Genomic DNA, 19,967 nt, shown 5'->3' with positions numbered 1-19,967 from the left:
GCTGGAGAGAGGAGGGGCACTTCAGCCCCTGCAGGAAGCAATCCCCGGCACACCGCGTGTAGCACACACCGTGGCTAGGAAAACATGAGGCGCTCGAGGCCAGGGCAGGTAGCAACCTCCGGGGAAGCCGTGTGCAGCATGCACTGAGGCTGGAGTTAGGCGAGGCGCCCGGCGCGAGGCCCGTACAGGGAGCAACCCCCAGGGAAGCTGCATTCAGTACATGCCCTGGCTGGAAAAGGAGTGTGTGTGCCTGGAAAAGGTATGGCTGGAAAAAAGGGACTGGCCCAGGCAGGGACAAGCAAGGCCCCTGATTGTAAGCCCCACCGCTGGCCGGCCTTCTCCCCCTCACCTCCTTCGTACGTGGTGCTCTTCTCTTCCAGCTCTCCTCCACTCTCCATTGCCGTCAATGGGTACTGGTGCTGCTGGTGCTTTTTTCTTCTCCTCTCTCCCTCCCTCCTTCCTCCAGATTGGTCGAACTGGGTTTTTCTGGGTTTCGTTACCCTCGCAGCAGCAGGCGGCAGCTGACCATATATGGGGGGGGGGGACTCAGAGTGTGCAAGCCATAGAGGAGCTTGGGCTAGAGCGGCGGCTCCCTGCTTGTCCTCTCTCCCTGAAGTTGCTCGGCAGGGACGGGGCAAACATGGCGGCGGCAGCGTATGAGGGGGTTCAGCTGAACCCCCTGAACCCCCTGTCTGCACACCAATGCTGAGCTTGACCTCGGGAGGTTCTTCAATTGATGCAAGTTAGGTTACAAATTTTGAAGCAACCATTTGCTTTAATGGAGCACTAGTAGGTAATACAAGTTGCAGATGTAGGGCCCAAATTAAGACTGGGACCACACTGGAGGGGAAAGGGATAACGTCTCGTACCTCCCACTCTAGGGTTACAATTTAGAATATCTGTACATTATTATTATTATTATTATTATTATTATTATTATTATTATTATTTATTTATATAGCACCATCAATGTACATAGAGTAAAAAGACATTGTTGCTAGCTACGTCTTTAAAGTGCTCTGGGTTTTAGTGTCAAACTAATATAATACTTTAAATGAATGTAACCATTTAATTTCTCTTGTTTTTATTTTTAATATCAGCTGGTGGGGAGGGATGACTGCTATTTGAAAAGATAGATTTCTTTTCTAAGGAAATAGTAGCTTGGGGGAGTGGAGTTTAAATTTTCATCAGAACCATGATGCAAGAGGAAAGAGTTAAAAAAAAGCCTCCCGCATTCTATTCTCCCAATGCTGATCAGGTCACCCCATGGGTGTTATTTTTACTGCATCATCCAATTTGGCCCTCAGCCTTTTCTACTCCACTTTGCCAGGGCAGAAAACAAGCCGCAATCTACTTTAATAAAGAAGGAAGAGAGAAGGTAGAAACCCCGCCCCATAGACTCAGCTGCTAACAGGGATGGGGAATTCATGATTGAAACTCTCCTTTGCATAGCAAAGTATGGTATAGGCAGAAGACAAGATGTTCCATTATGAGTCTAAAATGATGGCCTTTTCTCAAAAGCTTAAAATAATATTTCTTCATTTATTTGTTATGGGTCAAACTTGCCAGGGGGAGGGGTAAGAATATGAACCATTAATAGAATCCTGTCTCTTGTTGAATAGCTGTTTTAGTTAGAAAGACTAAAAAAATAGTCATGAGAACTATATTCATGTAGTAAGCAATATTCTAATGAATGCACCCGGGAGATCTGCTGAGTAAGAAAGGTGTCATTTTTACGTTGTCTGTTTTCCAGTAGATTTGTTTGTTGTAGACTCAAGAGAAAATGTAAGGAAAGCAAACTAGAGAGCAAAATGACATGCTAAGCAATAAAGCCATTAATAATAGAGAAAAGGCAAGAGGGCATTCTTGTGGGAGGGGCTTCCCACGTTAGCCAATGTGTCAGGGCTGGGTTGTGGCAGCAGATTGAGTACGCCAGAACTGTGGGACAGACCAAAGGGCAAACCAAGAAGACAGGGTTCCGGAGCAATCCAGAAGTCAATGGGATCAAGTAAGGACTGCTAGGCAAGCATGAAATTAGAACTAAAGAATAAGCAAGGAAACAGGAACACACTGGAGCTCAGAAAGTCCTTGTTGCTCAAGTTAGACTCAACTGAAACAGGAAGACTTTTATACTCCTTCTGCCCCCCCCCCCAAATTTGTGTCCTATTTGCATGGGCAGAGTCAGTCTAGTGCTGGAAGTTTCCTCAGTGACAAGACTGTTACCTGTAGTGTGGTGATTTACCACATGGGGTAGTTGCATACAGATGTAGCAATTAGTTACACAATGGGGGAATCCATCTTGCTGCCCTCCCCTCAAGGATGGCTATATGGGAATGACACTATGTCATGATGTAGTCTCGTTCCCATGGGATATTGTGTTTTAGGAATACAGCCAAAGAAAACACTGAGCCAATTCATGTTAAAACATAAGACTGCCATTTAAACATTTGTGTGATCCCTGAATATTAATCCACTCTTCGGTGGGTCTTTTTGCCCTACCCCCCCCCCCGCCAATTTTTACAAAAATCACTCTGGACTAACTCTAGCTTCTTTTCATCCCCTTTCTTTTCAGACAGACCTTAAGCTAAATTCTTATGTTTAGGCAAACATAATTAAGTCTGGCCTAAGCATGCCAGTTTCTTTTTTCTTCATATCTGGGCACTGATCATAGCACAAGTTAAGGACTGCATTCAGATGATGATCATAGCGTATGGGTAGGTTCACACCTGACAGAGCACTTCTCAGATGGTCATCTGAGGTCCTCCTCTGAGCGCTTCCTCCGAAGGAGCTTAGAGGATGTCAGCAAGGAAGAGAGCTTTCTTGGCAATGGCCAACAATACCAGGTTAAGGCCTTCCTCCACTCTCATGAATTGGATAGCATATAATAGGTCCTGGGATTTCTTACTTTTAATTTTAAAAATGTATATGTGTGTGTTTATATAGATGTTGTGTGTAAATGGTTTTTATATTACGTTTCAATGTTATATTTTTATGGTTTTGCAGACCGCCCAGAGAGCCATGGCTATTGGGCAGTATAAAAATGCCATAAATGAAATTATTGCATTCTTTTAAAATAAATTTCTTGCATGTGTTCCTAGTTACCCCTCTATTACTCAATACACAATCGAGCACGTTGGCCTTTTTGGTATGGAATGCATTGTAAGTTCACACGTAGGTAATATATATGAAGCTAGATAGCCCAGTCTTTATGCCTGTATACAGTTCAATTCAGTTGGTAGCATTTTCTCTACAATTCATGTCTTTTAAGAGTCCTAGATGATTTAGTTATTGTAGTTATTAATTTTTAGTATAGCAATTTATGTGCATCACATTCATATTGCCACTGCTGCATGTTTGTAAATTGATCTCCATTTATTATATATGTGCATGCCTTTGTTTGTGACAGATTCTTGACAAATGAGTTCAATCTGATGAGCAAGCATGCAATAATTTAAGTAAAAATTAATTCCCTGAGCTTTTATCCTAGGAAATGAGGTTATATAGAATTAATGACTGCACAATAATTACAGGCTAATCTTTGCCATATAGAAAAATAGCAATACAAGAAATAGTCATTTATTGGATCTCGCTTTTAAATATAGTTAAATGTTTTGAACTAAGCAAGTAAACAAAACAAAACAAAATAAAAACCTCTAAAAGTGTAAGCAGTTTTAAACAGGAAACAAAGGAACAGAAGGTCTCATGCCTTGTTCACCTATATTTCAGCATAAAGTTAAAACTTGGCTAATATGCTTTTCCTTGCCATAGCTAGATGGGGCGCTATCCCGGGGTGACCCCTGGGATTGTCCCTGTGCATCCACATGACGCACAGGGGATCCCGGGAGCAGGGAGGGATGATCCCTCCCTTGCCCCGGGATCTCTCCCTAGTCTTTGAGCCCACTTTTTCCATGGTCTTGGGCATTGTGGTTTGTCCCGACTCCTCATGGTTTCTCGCAAGGAGTCAGGACCTGCGCACGGGGTGCAGAGCTCCATCGGGGGTGGGGGGGAGTGGAATTTTTTTTAAAAAAAAAAACTTTACCTTTTGCGCATGAGCATTCGTGCGCTCTTCTTCTTTAACAAAAGAACACACAAAATAGCGGGTGCGACGTCATCTCCCTCTGAGGTCATCACGCGCCGCCTGTAAACGGGGAGATCTCTCAATAAAAAATATCATGAGATCCTCACCCTTCTGTCCTGCTAGACCTGGTAGGTCTAGCTGAGGCCCCTGTGCCTTTTGTGGTGCAATCCTATCCATCATTAGACAGAAAATTGTCATTAGTTGTAGGACGTTTTTCTGTCTATACATACCTTAGTTGCACAAAGGTGACCCAGATTATAATACACATTTTCGCATTTATTTTACATGATAAAACTCCTAAGATCAGGGTACTAGTGAAAAATGCTGCATTAGATATATTTGTTTCAGGTAAGACTCTTATTAAATAAGTTTCTGTAGAAAAATAATAATTATATATGCATAGGCTACAAAATTTATTTTGTTTAAAATTCTTAACCAATGTCTCAAGTGATATAATAATTTCGAAATGTATTTTGCACAGTAATATGAAAATTAAACTAATTATTTGGGGGAGAAAGGATCATTTTTGAGACATTGCAATCAGCTCTCCTCATCACTACAGCAATGGTTCTTGAGAATTGGGCAGGATCTACATCACTACTTTATAACAGTTTTGACAATGGTTTGAGTCCAGGACACATTCCATGTACTTTTTTCAAACCGTTTGCAAAGTGTTTTAATTGTGCAATACTGAGAAAGCCTCAGCTAATGGGTAGAATCATCATCATCTCATCCTGCTTGGTGTAGATCTGGTCTTGGTCACATACACACATACAGTAGCAAGGAGCTTGCTTCTATTCTAGCCTTTTTCTACATAGAATTGCCATTTCTTTAGACGTTTCAAAAACAACAGCTCTTCATTCTTGACTATTACTCCTCGGCCAAATGTTACCTTGTGTTTTTTACTTCTTCTTTTTTTGCAGTGAATGAGTAAATTAAAACACATGCAATGATCCCAGCTATTATTCTATGGAATTTGAAGCCTGGGATTTACTTAACATGATATGATTTTTGTATTTTGCATATAAATTGTTTTTCTATGTACCTTTCAGTTTTTCCTATATTATTTAATCCCCCCTTCTCTCTTCATTCTTCACAGTGCATTCAATCTGCTTTTTAAAGAATAATTAACACATTACCTTGTGGGTGATTAATTAAAGGACTGGGCATGTTAATACTGTTGACTTGTTGCCTTACTGTTTTCCTAAACATTCACGTCTAGTTATAATACCATATTTTTGCTCCCCTTTTCTCCTGAACTTCTTACAAGGAGTAACAGGAGATGAACATATGTTCTTCATATTATTCTAGTTTTGCTCAGTTAAAGAAGTGATTTTGTGTTCTGATGTGCCTATCTGAGGTTCCCACCATCAGTGAGAAGATACTGTAGAGAATAGTAATGGCAGAGGAACTTTCCTGAGTGATCGCTTTCCCAGAGCCACAAGGGAGAAGAGACTGTTGCACTTTCAGGGTACACAGGCAGATAGTGAGGCCCAACACGCCCAGGTCTCCAGATTGTGCACCCTAAAAGTTGCCCAGGAATGCTCTGCAATATTCATGGGGTTTATGGAAGACATGTAAGAGATACTCAGCCAACAATTCTATGTGGAAAGATTTCGTGAAGGTCAGAAGTTTTGAAACCACAGAGTTAAAGTATTTATTTATTTATTTATTTGGTAATTTGATAATCACACTGCTCAACGTAATAAGCAGAACAGAACCAATAGTTGAACCATTCTTAAACATACTTTGGAAAGGTTGGGGAATATGTCTCTCCATAGTAGATTTCTTCTGACGTTAACAAATTCATATATTGTATTTCTTCGATTCTAAGACACACTTTTCCCCCCATATAAACGTCTCTAAAAACGGGGTGCGTCTTAGAATTGTGGGTGCGTTTATTATTTCTCAGAATCAAAGCTTTTTTTCTGTTGGTACTGAAATTAGTGTGTGTCTTACAATCGATGGTGTCTTAGAATCGAAGAAATACGGTACATCCATATAGGAAACTGGTATGTAGATTATAAGGGGTGATTATCTTACATCTGTCTTCCTCACTGCATGCTACCTACCTGAAGGTTTCATCGTCATTATCACATAGTTCCTCCAGGTTGTAGATTTGGTGCTATGACTTTAAATATCTCTCTCTGTATGAACTGAGTGTTGCTAGTATCTTAATCCTGTAGCCCTTCTTTATCCATTAAAGGCTTCCTGTGAACAAGGAAGATATCAAGAAGTATTTATTACTAGCCAAGGTCAACCATTTTGTATAGCTTAGAGCACAAACAGACATTACTTTACATCTCTGTCTAGCAGCTATTCTTTTTTAAAAAAAATACTCCTAAGTAAGCACAGTGACCCCAGTCTGTATTGGTACCATAGCATGTGGTTCAGGGGCTTTTAAGATCTGAATGGGGGGGAGGGGCAGCACCTACTCTAGAGTAAAAAAATGTAGCTGCTAGAAACAAGTTTATAGTAATGATTGTTTTTGCCCATAGTGGTAATATCTCCCATTATTTTATTTTGGTATTACAAACATACCAACATGGTATTGTAGTAGTGTCTTAGACTAAGACTACGTAGACCTAGGTAGAAATCTCCACTTATTGAAGTTCACTTTGTAACTTTGACACAGCTACTCTTTCTCATCCTGACCTACCTCACAGGGACCTTGTGAGGATAAAAGCAGGGAGGACTGCCCTTGTATGCTACCCTGTATTTATTAGAGGGGAAGTGGGACAAAAATGTAATAAATAGTACCGTTTAGCTAGAATGGCCAATTCAGACATTACTGTCTTTCATGAATTGCAGATGTGTGATTCATTCATCCATTCTGGGAGTCATCTTACAGTCAAATCTCTAATTTGAAACTGGGAGGGAATCTACACATCGTTGTGAGGGCGCTTACATGCGCCCCCAGTGCGCCCCCACAACGACTGTGTAGACCGAGAAAGAAGAGATAGAGGAAGAGGCGGAGGAGGTGGCAGTTGGGGAACCGGCCGCGTCCTTGCCGCCGCCTCCCCGCCGGCCTCCTGCTGCCGGGCTAAGAGCCACCCGGGTCGGAGAGCTCGGCTTCCATTTCTGCCGAGCTCTCCGACCTGGGTGGCTCTTAGCCTGGCAGCAGGAGGCCGGCAGGGAGGCGGCGGCGGGAGCAAGGATGCGGCTGGTTCCCCAGCCGCCGCCTCCTCTGCCTCTTCCTCCGTCTCTTCTTTCTCGGTCTACACAGTCGTTGTGGGGGCGCACTGGGGGCGCATGTAAGCACCCTCACAATGACATGTAGATTCCCTCTGGGTCTAAACTGCAGGCCTTATGAATGAGTGAATGAATAAGTTTATTACGGTATGACCACCAGCACTCCAACCAAACACCATACAATTTAACCATGTTAAATTGTCCCCCCCCCCCCCCAATTTAGCCTGACGAAAACTTGCATACTTTTCTGGCATTTTGGTTTCTCCTCGTAAAGGAATTACCCAACTGTCGATTATGGTTTTTCTCATGGACCAGCACAGTTATCTTTGGGTTTTTTGTTTTGTTTTAATGCACTAAAAGGTAAAGGTTGGTTTTTGTTTTGCTTTTGAAAGGAGGGAAATGGGGGACATAGTTGAAATACCACATTTTGAATGTTCAACTGGACTGCTAACTGATTTTGCAAGAAGCAATAGCTTCACAAAATTGTTTCTGATTTTGCCATAAAAATTCTATTTAAAAGTTATAAAGTCATACAGTTAATCTGTGTCACTTTAGAAATATATTACACAATTACTTCACTTTTATTGGGTCTCTAAGTACTATTGTACTGACCCACCACCCTACATTTTTCTTGGACTCAGCAAAACATTACTTACAGCCTGAAGAATTCTGAAAAATTATCCTTTTATTGGCTGTGACAGGCATCAGTTGCTAACCATTTTGTCCTTTTAAGAAAGTGAGCTTGAATCAAAATAGCTATTTAAAGCAGGGGGCGAAAGCTATTATTACTCCTTTTGTGTATTCTAGCCTTCCTTACAGGGTCATTCTTAATTTCGGTTCTAATGTACTGAAGGGGATCATAAAATGAATGGGCTTTTCTATTCAACATTAGCACTACTAAAGCAGATGGCAAATTCAGATGTTTCCAATCACAGTTTCCGGCAAAATATAATAGCTTTTAAAACAAGATCACTTTTCTCCCTGCAGGAATTGACAGCTTGATGCATATTTTCAGTTTTAAAAGCTACATCTGCTATCCCAGTATTTTTAATGCTTTCACATTAATGCCTTGCCTCACACATAGTTGTGAGTAAATTTGTCCCCACATTTAGGTATTCTTTATATTCTTCTTTATATCTTGTTTTAACACTAATAAAATACTATTTGTTTTCATCACAGCATTATCACTGTCTTCAGAGCTAGCCATACTTTATGCTGCTGTCCTGATAGGTTGTCTTCCTCCAATGAGCTTCACAGGACTTTTCCTTGTCTTGAGTAATCTTGTGTATCTAAAAAGATGGAGCATTCTACACACACAACAAGTGTTCAATTAACGAAAGTCCACCAAATGGAAAAAAATAAAAAACACATCTCTGGAGGTTACTTAGAGTGACCATATAAAAAGGAGGACAGGAATATAGCTAGAGTGACCAGATACAATGGAGGGCAGGGCTCCTGCAGCTTCAATTGCTGTGATAAAGAGGGAATTTCACCAGGTGCTGCATGCATACAAATGACAATTGCTGAAATTCCCTTTCTATAGAACTGTTAACGATACAGGAGCCCTGTCCTCCTTTCCATATGGTCACCCTAAAGTTGCCATGCTGTTGAAAGAAAAAATTACAGGAAACATCAGCATGTCATTTACTCATTTTAAATTTTGCGCTCCAGATAGTCACTTTGCCTCAACTGTGATGATTAACTAACTATCCTAAAACTTCTCCGTCTAGTTCATAAAACTGTATTTGCATCTATTTTATTTTTTAACCATTTTGTTCAAACATTATAAAGAGAACATTTCTAAGCTGCTGTTGGACATGTCTGTTTCTGGAAAGAAAGAAAAAGGGTTTAATGAGCAATATTAGAACCATACAGTTATTTCAAATTTGCTTCATTGGGGCTCCAACCACGCATTCAAGCAGCCAGGCCAGGCCTCCAGCCAATGGGCTTGCCTTATAGAAAAGTGGCTCCAAAGTGGCTTTGTGGGTAAAGTGCTGGTAGCTTGAAGCAAAGCACCACATGATCATCTCCTTGCATGGGCTTGTATGGGTGGATGTAACATATGTTACATTCTCAATTCTTAGCCATGGCTAAGGAAGTGGGCCATAGGATCACACGCTCCTCTCCTCTAGCTCTTTTCCATATGACATAAATTTACCTTGCCCTCTCCGCGGGCAGCCAAAACCTTGGTTAAGGTTTACATCAGTATTTATTTATTATTTATTTTATTTAAAACATTTGTATCCCGCCCTATATCATTAAGATCTCAGGGCGGCGTAGAGATAAAAACATACAGTATAAAACAATAAATATACACAGCTAAAAATGAATTAAACCATGAACCAGGTTAAAACAATATATAATTTAAAAGCAGTAAAAACAATTAAAACAGTTAAAACAATGTGCCATCTTAGTGAATGTAACCATTAAAGGCTTTGTTAAAAAGCCATGTTTTTTACTGTATTGGCCTTAATCATGCTTTATGCTAACCAGGGTTCATTATTAACCAGGGTTTGAAACTGGTCAGTTAAAGGTTTGGGGTGGTTAAATTGACAGCACTCTTTTTTAAAGAAAAAATTGGCCTGCACATCGTTTTGTTTCAATTGGGTACCTGCAGAATTCACTAGATACATGGATTAGACCTCAGTTTCAGAACCATTATTGGGTTTTGTGGATGCATTGCTAGGAGAGGAAAAGCAGAAACACGTTCCATGTCTGATACAGTCCATTGCCACTTTGGTTTCGTCTTGACAATCTAATGATTAGCTACTGATTGATTGCATGTTTATGCAAACAGTGTTAATACATCAGTTTTCATTATTAGGAACACTCTGTTAAAGATACCATATCTTCAAGAGATAATTGACAATGAATTTAGTTAATCTAATGACAATGGCTGCAGTCCAAAACCTCCCATTAGGCCATTTGTCAGCATTTCCACAAACGTGGTAAGTTGTCTCAATTTTTTCCTGACTGAAACTCCTCACACTGTGTCAGAGCAATTCCTGAAGTTCATTTTCAAGTTGTGAAAAATGGACGTTGAATGTTTCGGAGGGAGGTTCTCAGAAACCCTGCTGGGCAAATAGTTTGCCACAGCACTGTGGTTTGTAGCCTTTGGCCAGATCTATACTTTGTGTCAAATTATTACGAATGTGGAATAAAAAGCAAGAAATAACACTATGAAAGTGATATATGGACTGTGTGACGTGCCCCAACGGTTATTAGTGCACTTCAATACCGCTATAAAGCAATATTGTAGATCTAGCCTTTGATGCAGTCACTAGCTGTGTTACTGTGCTTAAATTTAGAAACATTGTTAGGTCTAAGTTCATGTAACTGGGCAAAGGTTTTCAGGCTTTGGCTGCTGTCTAGACAGTTGCATGCTGAGTGTCTTCCCTTTCTCATCTACGGTGCAGTTGGGATGTAATGGGAAGCCATGTTTTCAAGTTACTTGAATGGCCTGTGGTGAGTGTCAGGCTCATATACTCTGCTCATCTCCTCGTTCACAGCCTCAAGGAGGTGATAGTTTCCCATTTTAAATAAACCTCAGTTTGTTTGTGTACAACCTTTTATCAATGATTTTTAGGCAGCTTACAAAAATTAAAACAAGGACAATAACAACACATGCATACAAAACAATCTGCAGCTAAATGCACAACCAAAAGTTGTAGAGTATAAACTACTACAACCGGAATCCTATATACACTTCCCTGGGAATAAGGATTATCGAAATCAGTAGGGTTTACTTCTGAGTAGACATGCAAAGTATTGCACTAAGATAGCAAAATCTGGGTGTGTGTATTTTTTAAAAAATAATATTTTCCTTGCATCTAAAAGACAGCCCACTTGGCACCTTCTGTGCTTCCCTGTACCGCCCAGAGAGCTCCGGCTATTGGGCGGTATAGAAATGTAATTAATAAATAAAATAAATAATAAATAAATTCCCTGGGGAGGGTATTCCATAGCTGGGTGCCACTTCCAAAAAAGCAAATCTTATTTCTGATGGAGGTAGGGCATGGGCCACTGACTTTTGCTTGTAAGCATGCTGGTATGGCAGGGTGAGCGCCTTCAAATACTGTGCTTTGTTTAAACTCTGGACCAGGAGTACAGAACCTCAGGCCCATGAGCCACCTCTGGCCCACTGGGGATTCCAATCCAGACCTTGGGAGGGGGGGGGCTTCCCCAGATTTCCCCTTCCCTTGGCCCCACCAATTGTTTGCTGGTTTCCTAGCTTTTACATGGGGCTTTTCTGGATTCTAAATGATTGAAATGCCTATCCTAAGGTTTAGCTACCGACAGTAATTGGCAGTAAGAGCTTAACGTTAAAATATGCTGGTATTTTTGATGTTTTTTTCCGGACCAGCCCCAGAAAACCGTTTCCTTTATATCTGAATTGGACATACAAAATTAAACACCGAATGCCCACACAGCATTCCCCCATATGTGGTTCATGTTTTAAGAAGTATTATATGTCCATTCTGAATTTTTAAGAACACAAAACATGCCTCATGTCTCAGCCTGAATATACATTTGCACACGAAGCTATAAAGTTATACCTAATTATGACAGGGTTGAGTTTGGCTGTGGCACAAAGGACACATATCTTTCAGCATCCATTCATAACAGAATTGTGAAAACATCTGCATATTTATGTCTGCCACGTAAACAAAAGAAAATATACCCTGCCATTAAGATTAACTATACTTCTTTCTCTTCTCTGACAGGCATATCACAACCCTTGAGGTATCATATATCTTCCCTTAATGAAGTGACAAAAATATTTACCTTCAGGACAAATTATAGGGACAACAACCATCCTTCCCTTGTGTAAAGGACGACTTGGGCATGTTGTATCATTGGTAGAGCACAAGCTCTCTCTGGCGGTCCTAAAGCAGTTGAACATGATCATTTTCTTCAGTTTAAAGATATTTGAATGAATGAGATTAGCAAATTTATAAAGTTGACAAAAACATAACACATCTTGGTGCTCAAAACTTTACACCTTTAGCAAGTGCCTTCTAGGAATGTATGTGTCAATCCCTTTCTGGTCCGTGTCAGTTTCACATGAATGAATATGAATTCATTCATAACTCTCTTCCATCCTTTTCCATTTTAACCTGATTTTTTAAAAAAATAAAAATAAAAAAAAATCTGCATGAAATTTCATATCCAAATATGCACTTGATGCATATTTTTGAAATTTTTCACAAAATACACATTTCTAATTGTATCTTCTCTGACAGTATGCATTTCTAAACACATTTATGTTCAATACACATTTTATACATATCTTGAGATAAGCTGAGAACTGCTTTGCAAAATATACCTTATAATAATAGTTTAAATGATCATAAAATTTTGAAAAGATTGGAGGAATTCATGCTAGCCAAAGACAAGATCTAACAAAAGTTAACACTTTTTATCTCCTATTAATTTAAATGGGAACGTTTTAAGCACATTGTGAACTCTTCCACTGAACTCAGTTGGGCTCAAAAATTCTTAATTTTGGCTGGATCATTCCACAGGTTTGTAGTGTCAAGGCAAAGGTTGCTGAACACATCTATACTTTTGTTACTTCTCTATTTTGAGCTCTGTGCTCTGTGGGGCATTGTTTTCACCAAACTGTATATTTTTGCAGTTTTCCTCTTGCCATTTTTTGAAGGTCTAATTTCCTTTGGACATCATGATGTTACTAAAAATTAATATTTCTGATATTGCAAATGCAAGGTACAGTAGAATTTACTGCCTTAGTGCCCACTCGTCTACTTTTTAAATTTATTAAAAGATCAAGGTGAATGTTTCTTAGTATTCATGCTTTTCTTAGTAGTTTCCATGTCTTCTCTCATTTTTTTTTTTACCCATCAGGCTATTGATAGAGACACAGGCAACTATAGTGCCATGCAGTACAGACTCATCATTCCTCCAATCAAAGATGGCAAGGAAGGCTTTGTGATCGAACCATATACAGGGCTGATCAAAACCGCTATGCTATTCAAAAACATGCGACGATCTTATTTCAAGTTTCAGGTCATTGCTACTGACAACTATGGAAAAGGGCTGAGCAACAAATCCGATGTACTTGTAAGTATGAATGAAGAAATGTATTTTGGGCCTTTATTAATGAATAGAGGCATGTTCATCCAACATTAAGAAGTTTCAGCTACCATTGTTGAGCATGTACTTAATTATCCTGTTGAAACCAATGGTACTTAGAAGGGCTTATCTTCGGCTGGATCATGCCCATTCACTTTTTTTATTATGCATGACTACACCTTAAGGGTGTAGAGGGAGGGAGGGGGGAGGATCACGGACTTACCTGCTTCTGCGATCCTCCCTCAGTGTCTTGACAGCAATGTTTCGGAAGGAAGGAGGGATGTTGCAGCTGCCATTTTTTTTAAGAAGAGCTGCACGTGTGGGGCAAAAAGCAAAGTAAAACAAACTGCATCCAAAGCTCCCCCTGCCCCGGCCATCCCTGGGATGGCAAAATTGCTGCTCCACCCACACCCATGGGCATGAAGCCACCCTACATGGCTCTGTGCCTGTTTCAGGCCCCAGGAGCATGAGGCGCACCAGCCGCGGTCCTCGGGATGGTCCCAGGACCATGGCGAAAATTGGGATAACTGGGCAACCAGTTACCCAGGAAAATGCAGGGGTCATCCCTGCCTGTCCCCGGGATCCCCTATGCATCATTTGGATGCACAGGGATGATCCAGGGACAACCCCGGAAGAAAGGGCTGGTGTAGACATGCCCATGGTGTCAAGAGAGAAGAAACATCATGTTAGGAGACAGGAAGTTAATAAAATGTCAGCACTGGAGAGTAGCTTTTGCATAGCCAAGTTTTTCTCTGTTAATTAAAATGGTTGATTTCCTTCTTGGCTTCCTCTTATTTTCTTTCTGGGCATTTATATATGGTAAGTCTGATTAAAGGAAAATATTGATAATAGGTTAGGATAAAATAAATTTCTTTAGAATTTCTTCTTCAATAGAGTAGATGATATATTACCTGAACTTTTTAGAAGCAGTACCATTGTTTCCTTTATGGCTCTGTCTCAATGGAGGGATGCCTAGCCACTAGGGTTTGTTTGTTTGTTTGTTTTGTTACAATAAAGCTAATCAATCAATGATTGATCCAGTCATTATGTCACAGAGTATGAATGTAATGCGTCTTCTTGATAAGAATTCATTGTATTTCATATGAGTGCTATTCCGAATTATCTGTGTATGCTGACTGTAAGTAATCAGTAACAGATGTGATTCATTCTGTGTGTGCTGTGATATAACTATGAGTAATGGAATATGTTCTTGGAAATAAGGGGAAACATTCTTGGAAATGGAGCACGGTTACCACAAGTGGGTAGGTCAAGTCCTGGAACCAGAAAGCTGCTTAGCTTAGCAGGGATGCCTTCATATAGGTAGTACTAGTGCCAAAGAGAGAAACTGGAATAGCAGTAAGACTACCTCTAAAACTTAAGATAAAATCTCCATCAACACAAGAGTTATAAAAGCAAGAGTTAGATCTGGTTGCCCAGAGAGATCCTGGGAGAATGAGGAAGCCTACCAAACTTAAGCTCTGCAAACCATGCTTGCCAGAAAGATAACTATAAAATCTTAATGATGAGTACTTTGTTGGTTGAAAGGAATAGAAGTTCAATTTTACTAAGAAATATGCTAGCCACAATTTCTATTATGGTTCTAATCATCCTAACTGCATAGCATATAGTGATGTGTTTTGCTTGTTTCATAATTATAAAGATTTTTTTTATTCTCTGATAGTCTTTGAGCAATAAATGCGTATTTTGTGGTGCCACTTCGTGCTATTTTGCTTGAGAAAAATATCAGAGACCACTATGCATATATTAATTCTTGAAGCCCAAAACATTCAGCTGGATTCATAAATCTGTCACTGAGTGGGGTCTGTCCTTTAAAGGTGTTGTGTTCTCTTGATCTGGTTAATCACAGATACAACTGTTCAAGTTTGGGAACCAAGCTAGTCAGATAGAACAAGAAGTAGTTAGATGTCTCAAACAGACCTCACAATAAGACCTATAAACAGTTCACATGGGAGAATTAAATACAAAGCTATCACGTGATTCATGTTTTCTTAAATATATAGAGGTTTAAATAACCCCATCTGTAAAACATGAATTGAGAGGCTTTGTACTTTTAAGATAAGGAGTACTGAGAATGACTAATAGAAAAATACTTCAATGATATAGAGTTTCATTTGGGAAATTGAACCTGAAGTTTACTTTTGAATTTAATGACATTCAGATTCTTTGCTTGTGGCTCTCCATATAATTAGCCAATACATCTATTTTATTATTTATTATGTTTTATCTTAGTCTTGTGCCAAGTATATGGAGTTAACTCCTGTTTTTCTCATACCCCTGGCTGGGAGCCAATGTGTGCAGACAGCAAGGCAGTTGATTTTCTCGGTGAAGGATCATAGCTCAGTGGCAGAGCACATGTTCTGAATGCAAAACATCCCAGGTTCAATCCTTGGCAATCCAGGGAGGGCTGGAAAAGTGAAACCCTTGGAGTCACTGCCAGTCATTGAAGACAATACTGAGTTTAATGGACCAATAGTCCGACTTGGTGTAAGGCAGTTTGCTATGATCTCTTCCAGATACAGATCCCCCCATCACAATGAATGCTACTCTAGATAATCCCCTGACTTTCAGGACTGGGTTTTAGGGGGCTGCAGTAGAAAAGGAAACCTGAAAAGTCCAGGTGCAGGTACAGAAGGTAGGTTGGGCTGGAAGATATTCACCAGTTATCCAATAATAGCTGGGTTAGATTTCAACCCAGGAGCACAATCCAATGAAACGCTTATACCCCTGCCGATTATCTCACGTTACACCAATTCCGTTGCGCAAGTGGCCCTCTTCACTTGTACAATGGCAATTTAACACCCAAAATGAGCAGAAACACTAGTATCTGGAAGGAGGAAAATCAGCAGAGCTTACATAAGGGATCTCTGTTAACCTGCTTCCTTCCAGAAAAGTGTTTCCACTTGTTTCGGGATTTCCCCTAGAAAGCACTACATCTCCCTTGAGCAGGTGGTGTGCCCTGCTTGCATGATGGGACCTGCTGCTTGCGAGAGGGAAAGAGCAGATGGAAAGGAATTGGTGTGGGTCTAGCCCCAGGACTGTCATGATTACAAGCCCTCCCACCAAGATGTGAGATAATAAAGAGGTCTGCTGTGCAATCCACAAAGCTTTATTCAGTAAATAGACATCTCTTCACACCTGAAAGGAGTATGAATGCTAGGAGCTATCCTCTAAGGTTAATTAGCCTAACAAAGCAAGGCAGTTGACTGTCAACTAAATGAACAGTTTCCCGCTGTGCCTGACAAGCTTTTACTGAACCCCTCCCTCAGGAAGGGTCTTCAAGCTGTAACCTCTGGTGACTTGCTAGCCTACTGGACCGTCTCCCACCTCCTCTCAGTTTCGCCTGCTTGATCCTGTGGTAGACTCTGGGATCTGTCAGTTCTGATGTTTCCTCCCTTTTGGCAAAGTCTGAGTTCTCAGGGAGGGGAATGATGATCCCTTAGCCTGGACCTTCTGTTTGATAAGCCCCTGGGAAGATTCCTTGTCAACCCCTGGAGAGTCTTGGAGAATTTCCTCTTCCACTTCCTCTCTTGGCTGGCCTACTTCTTCAGGCTCTGAGACCAGACCTGATCCTGACATGGGCTCCAAGTCCAAGTGGATTTTGCCCCAGGACTTCCTAGTCCAACACTCTAGCCAACACACTGCACTGAATCTCAGTCTGATAGGTGTTTTAAGCTGAACTGCAGTTCAGAGCTTGCATTTTAGTATTTTAAGTGCTATGATTTGATAAAGCAATACATTCTTGCATATCTGTAAGCTTGTTTGTCTTCTCAGATTCCTCATCCACTTTCTGAGAGCAAAATTGACCAAGCTTGTTATTTTAGGATTTTTTGTAGGTTTTGTACTGTCCTAGTTTTTCAAAGGATGTCAGAAGAATCTTCCAAAGTAAGTCAAGGAAGGACAAATATTTGCTGTAATAGTCTTTGTGGACAGTGGCCAAGATTTAACAGAGACTTCTGATTTTACTTTCTCCATCAAGACCTTCAGTGTTCGGAACTTTTCTTTTCATAGCCTAGGGGAATACTAAATGACATTTTCACTCTCATGAAGATTAAAACTTCTTGCCTGCCAGCCTGGCCATCCAATTCAATCACAATCCTATAGAGATGAAAGTTCCATTGACATCATTTGGGTTTATGTTCCATCCAGACATTACAAAGAGGCAAACATAGAGTTGCCACCAAGTGTACACTCATCAAGACACTACACAGGCAATGATAGTTCCCTGAGATGTATAGTATGCAAGTTTGCAAACACAAGTTTGCTGCATTCACGTTTTACATTTTTTAAGTATATTGGTATGTATGTGTTTGCTGAAAGATGAAACATTCTGGGTTCTGGATGGCATGTTTGATATTTTATTTGTGTTTTATCTGTATACGGAACTGCTTGATTTTGTTTATAACAGATTTGTTAGCACTACTATAGGTCATGCGAGATTTGTATGCTACGCTGCTAATTCATTTTACCTTCACTTACCTGGTTAATTCATGAACTGTAGAGGAGATTACTCTCAGGTTTTGTCTATGTTCTGCAGCTTGATTGATTCACTTTCCCATCCAGGCCAGCTGAAAGAAGCAAGACTTTGTGTGACAGAGGAAGTCAGGAATTTCGTCTACTTGCTTTTTCACTCCCATGTACATTTCAGAATCCATTCAAGCTAGCGATGTCAGAGAAATCCACCACAGAACCAAACCAGTTCAGACTTTTATTAATCTGACCTTCGGATTCTGCAGGGAATTGTCTTTTCCTGCAGAGGACTGGCATTTGCACAAATTTGGAAATTGACAAAAAAAATCCGATTTCCTCGAGCAGCAGATGATGGAACAAAAAGCACCCGACAATTCGTAAAGCACAGACAGAATGGATTTGGCATAAATCGTGCATCCTTCATTCAAGCTGCTTTCCTTCCCTTGCACCATCTTTGCAACTGATGCTATTCTGCTTTCGAGAAGCAAAGGAAGAAACACAGCTTGATCTCTTGTAGATCTCACTGTGCCTGCTTTGTCTCGGAAATACAGAAGCAAATATGAGCTGAGATTTTCCAACTTTGCTTGCTTTGCTATTACAGGATGCCTTTGCTGATCTGAGAAATAGAGCTTGCAAGGAAATGATTGCTACTTTAGTCTCAAAAAACAAGCAGTATCCCTGGCAGTCAATTTTGTGGTTCAAACTCTTTAAACAGTTAGGTTCACATAAGTAATTCAGATTATTAATTTGCATATATAAGCAGGCACTCGGGCACAGTCTGTCTGGCATCGTGTTACAGGAATAGATATAAAAAAGTAAAGGTTATAAAATGCAAAGGAATATGTGATGTGTGTTACTTTTGAAATTATGGCTTGTTTGAATGATGGCAAACCACGTCAAACAAAGGCTGTGATCCAGCCAAAGTTACCTACAATTAAATCCCATTCCTTTGAATGAAAGAAACCTAGAGCTGCTCTAGATGTTACTTTAACCACGACCCAGCTGCTGCTGTCTTGCAAGTTTCCCCATCAAAGCTCCACATCAAGGGCAGCTACAGGTGAGGGTGGAGAATCTCAAAGGTGATGTGTTGCTCTTATTCTGAGATCATGTATGTTTTGCAGGCTCAATTACATTTTGCTTCTCCATTTCCAGGTCTCTGTGGTCAACCAGTTGGATATGCAAGTAATCGTCTCAAATGTTCCTCCTACCCTTGTGGAACAGAGCAAGGATCAGCTCATTGGGTAATGGATGTGCTCACTCCGTAAACATCTTATAGAGTCAAACACTTCAGCTAAGCATTGGAAGATATCCATGATTAAAACTTCACTGAACAATCTTTCCTGAAAGATCAGTTAGTAAAATTGCAAACATCAGGCAAAGAAAGAAAGAAAGACTATGGCTAAATCCAAAACAGTCTTTTTAGTTTCTTTACTTCTGTTTCAGTATTTTCTCAACTCCTCTGCTGAGATTTCCTGGACAAGCCCCATCTTGGCATGTTCCAGCAGTGCCTTCCATGGATGCTTGACCCAGGACCCCCCTTTATATTTGTTTTGCTCCCCTTTAATTTTTCTTTCTTTCTCTGAGACCCTGAATGCTCAGTGACTTGCCCATCATCATCTTAGTGTCCTACAATGCCCCAGACTTAGAACTGGTTTCCCTACCTTGCATGCCACCCAAATTTTCCTAATTAACTTCACTGGCATGGCTTGTTTGAGGGGAGAAGCAGCAACCCGCAAATAGCCCAACAACAGCCCATGACTTGTTACCACACCACAAATCGGGGCTTAGCGTTGTTCCAGGAGCAACATCCAGGGCATTGTAGGAAGCTAAGATGGCAACCAGGAGAATACATGGGACACTGTTGTTGCTGCCCGGTCCAGCCTGGCTCCTGGGGTGTTTGGAGCGCTTATGCTGTCATTGCTTGGATGTGCAGCTAGTCCAGCAGACCGACTCCCACCTTTTCTCAGCTTCATCCACTTGACCCTGCGGAAGACTCTGGGATCTGTCAGTTCCAATGCTCCCTCCCTCTCTGACAAAGGCTGAGTTCTCAGTGGGAGGGAGAGGAAAGACAGTCTCAGAACCTGGGCCTCTGGTTGATAAGTTCCTGGAAAGATTC

At 40.6% G+C, this 19,967-nt stretch overlaps 1 protein-coding gene across 1 annotated transcript in view; it reads left to right on the top strand.

Annotated features, from left to right (window-relative positions):
- The window catches only part of PCDH15 (protocadherin related 15), a 451,284-nt gene that overhangs the window by 380,352 nt on the left and 50,965 nt on the right, over positions 1-19,967 (top strand). The window contains exons 30-31 of the mRNA XM_063132951.1: positions 13,136-13,351; positions 19,004-19,092. Coding sequence (XP_062989021.1) covers positions 13,136-13,351; positions 19,004-19,092 — 305 coding nt within the window. The remainder of the gene's footprint in view (positions 1-13,135; positions 13,352-19,003; positions 19,093-19,967) is intronic.

Source organism: Elgaria multicarinata, chromosome 8 (genome assembly GCF_023053635.1).
Source record: "Elgaria multicarinata webbii isolate HBS135686 ecotype San Diego chromosome 8, rElgMul1.1.pri, whole genome shotgun sequence".
In the NCBI taxonomy this organism is placed as follows: domain Eukaryota; kingdom Metazoa; phylum Chordata; class Lepidosauria; order Squamata; family Anguidae; genus Elgaria; species Elgaria multicarinata.
This window is presented reverse-complemented; position numbering and strand designations above follow the sequence as displayed.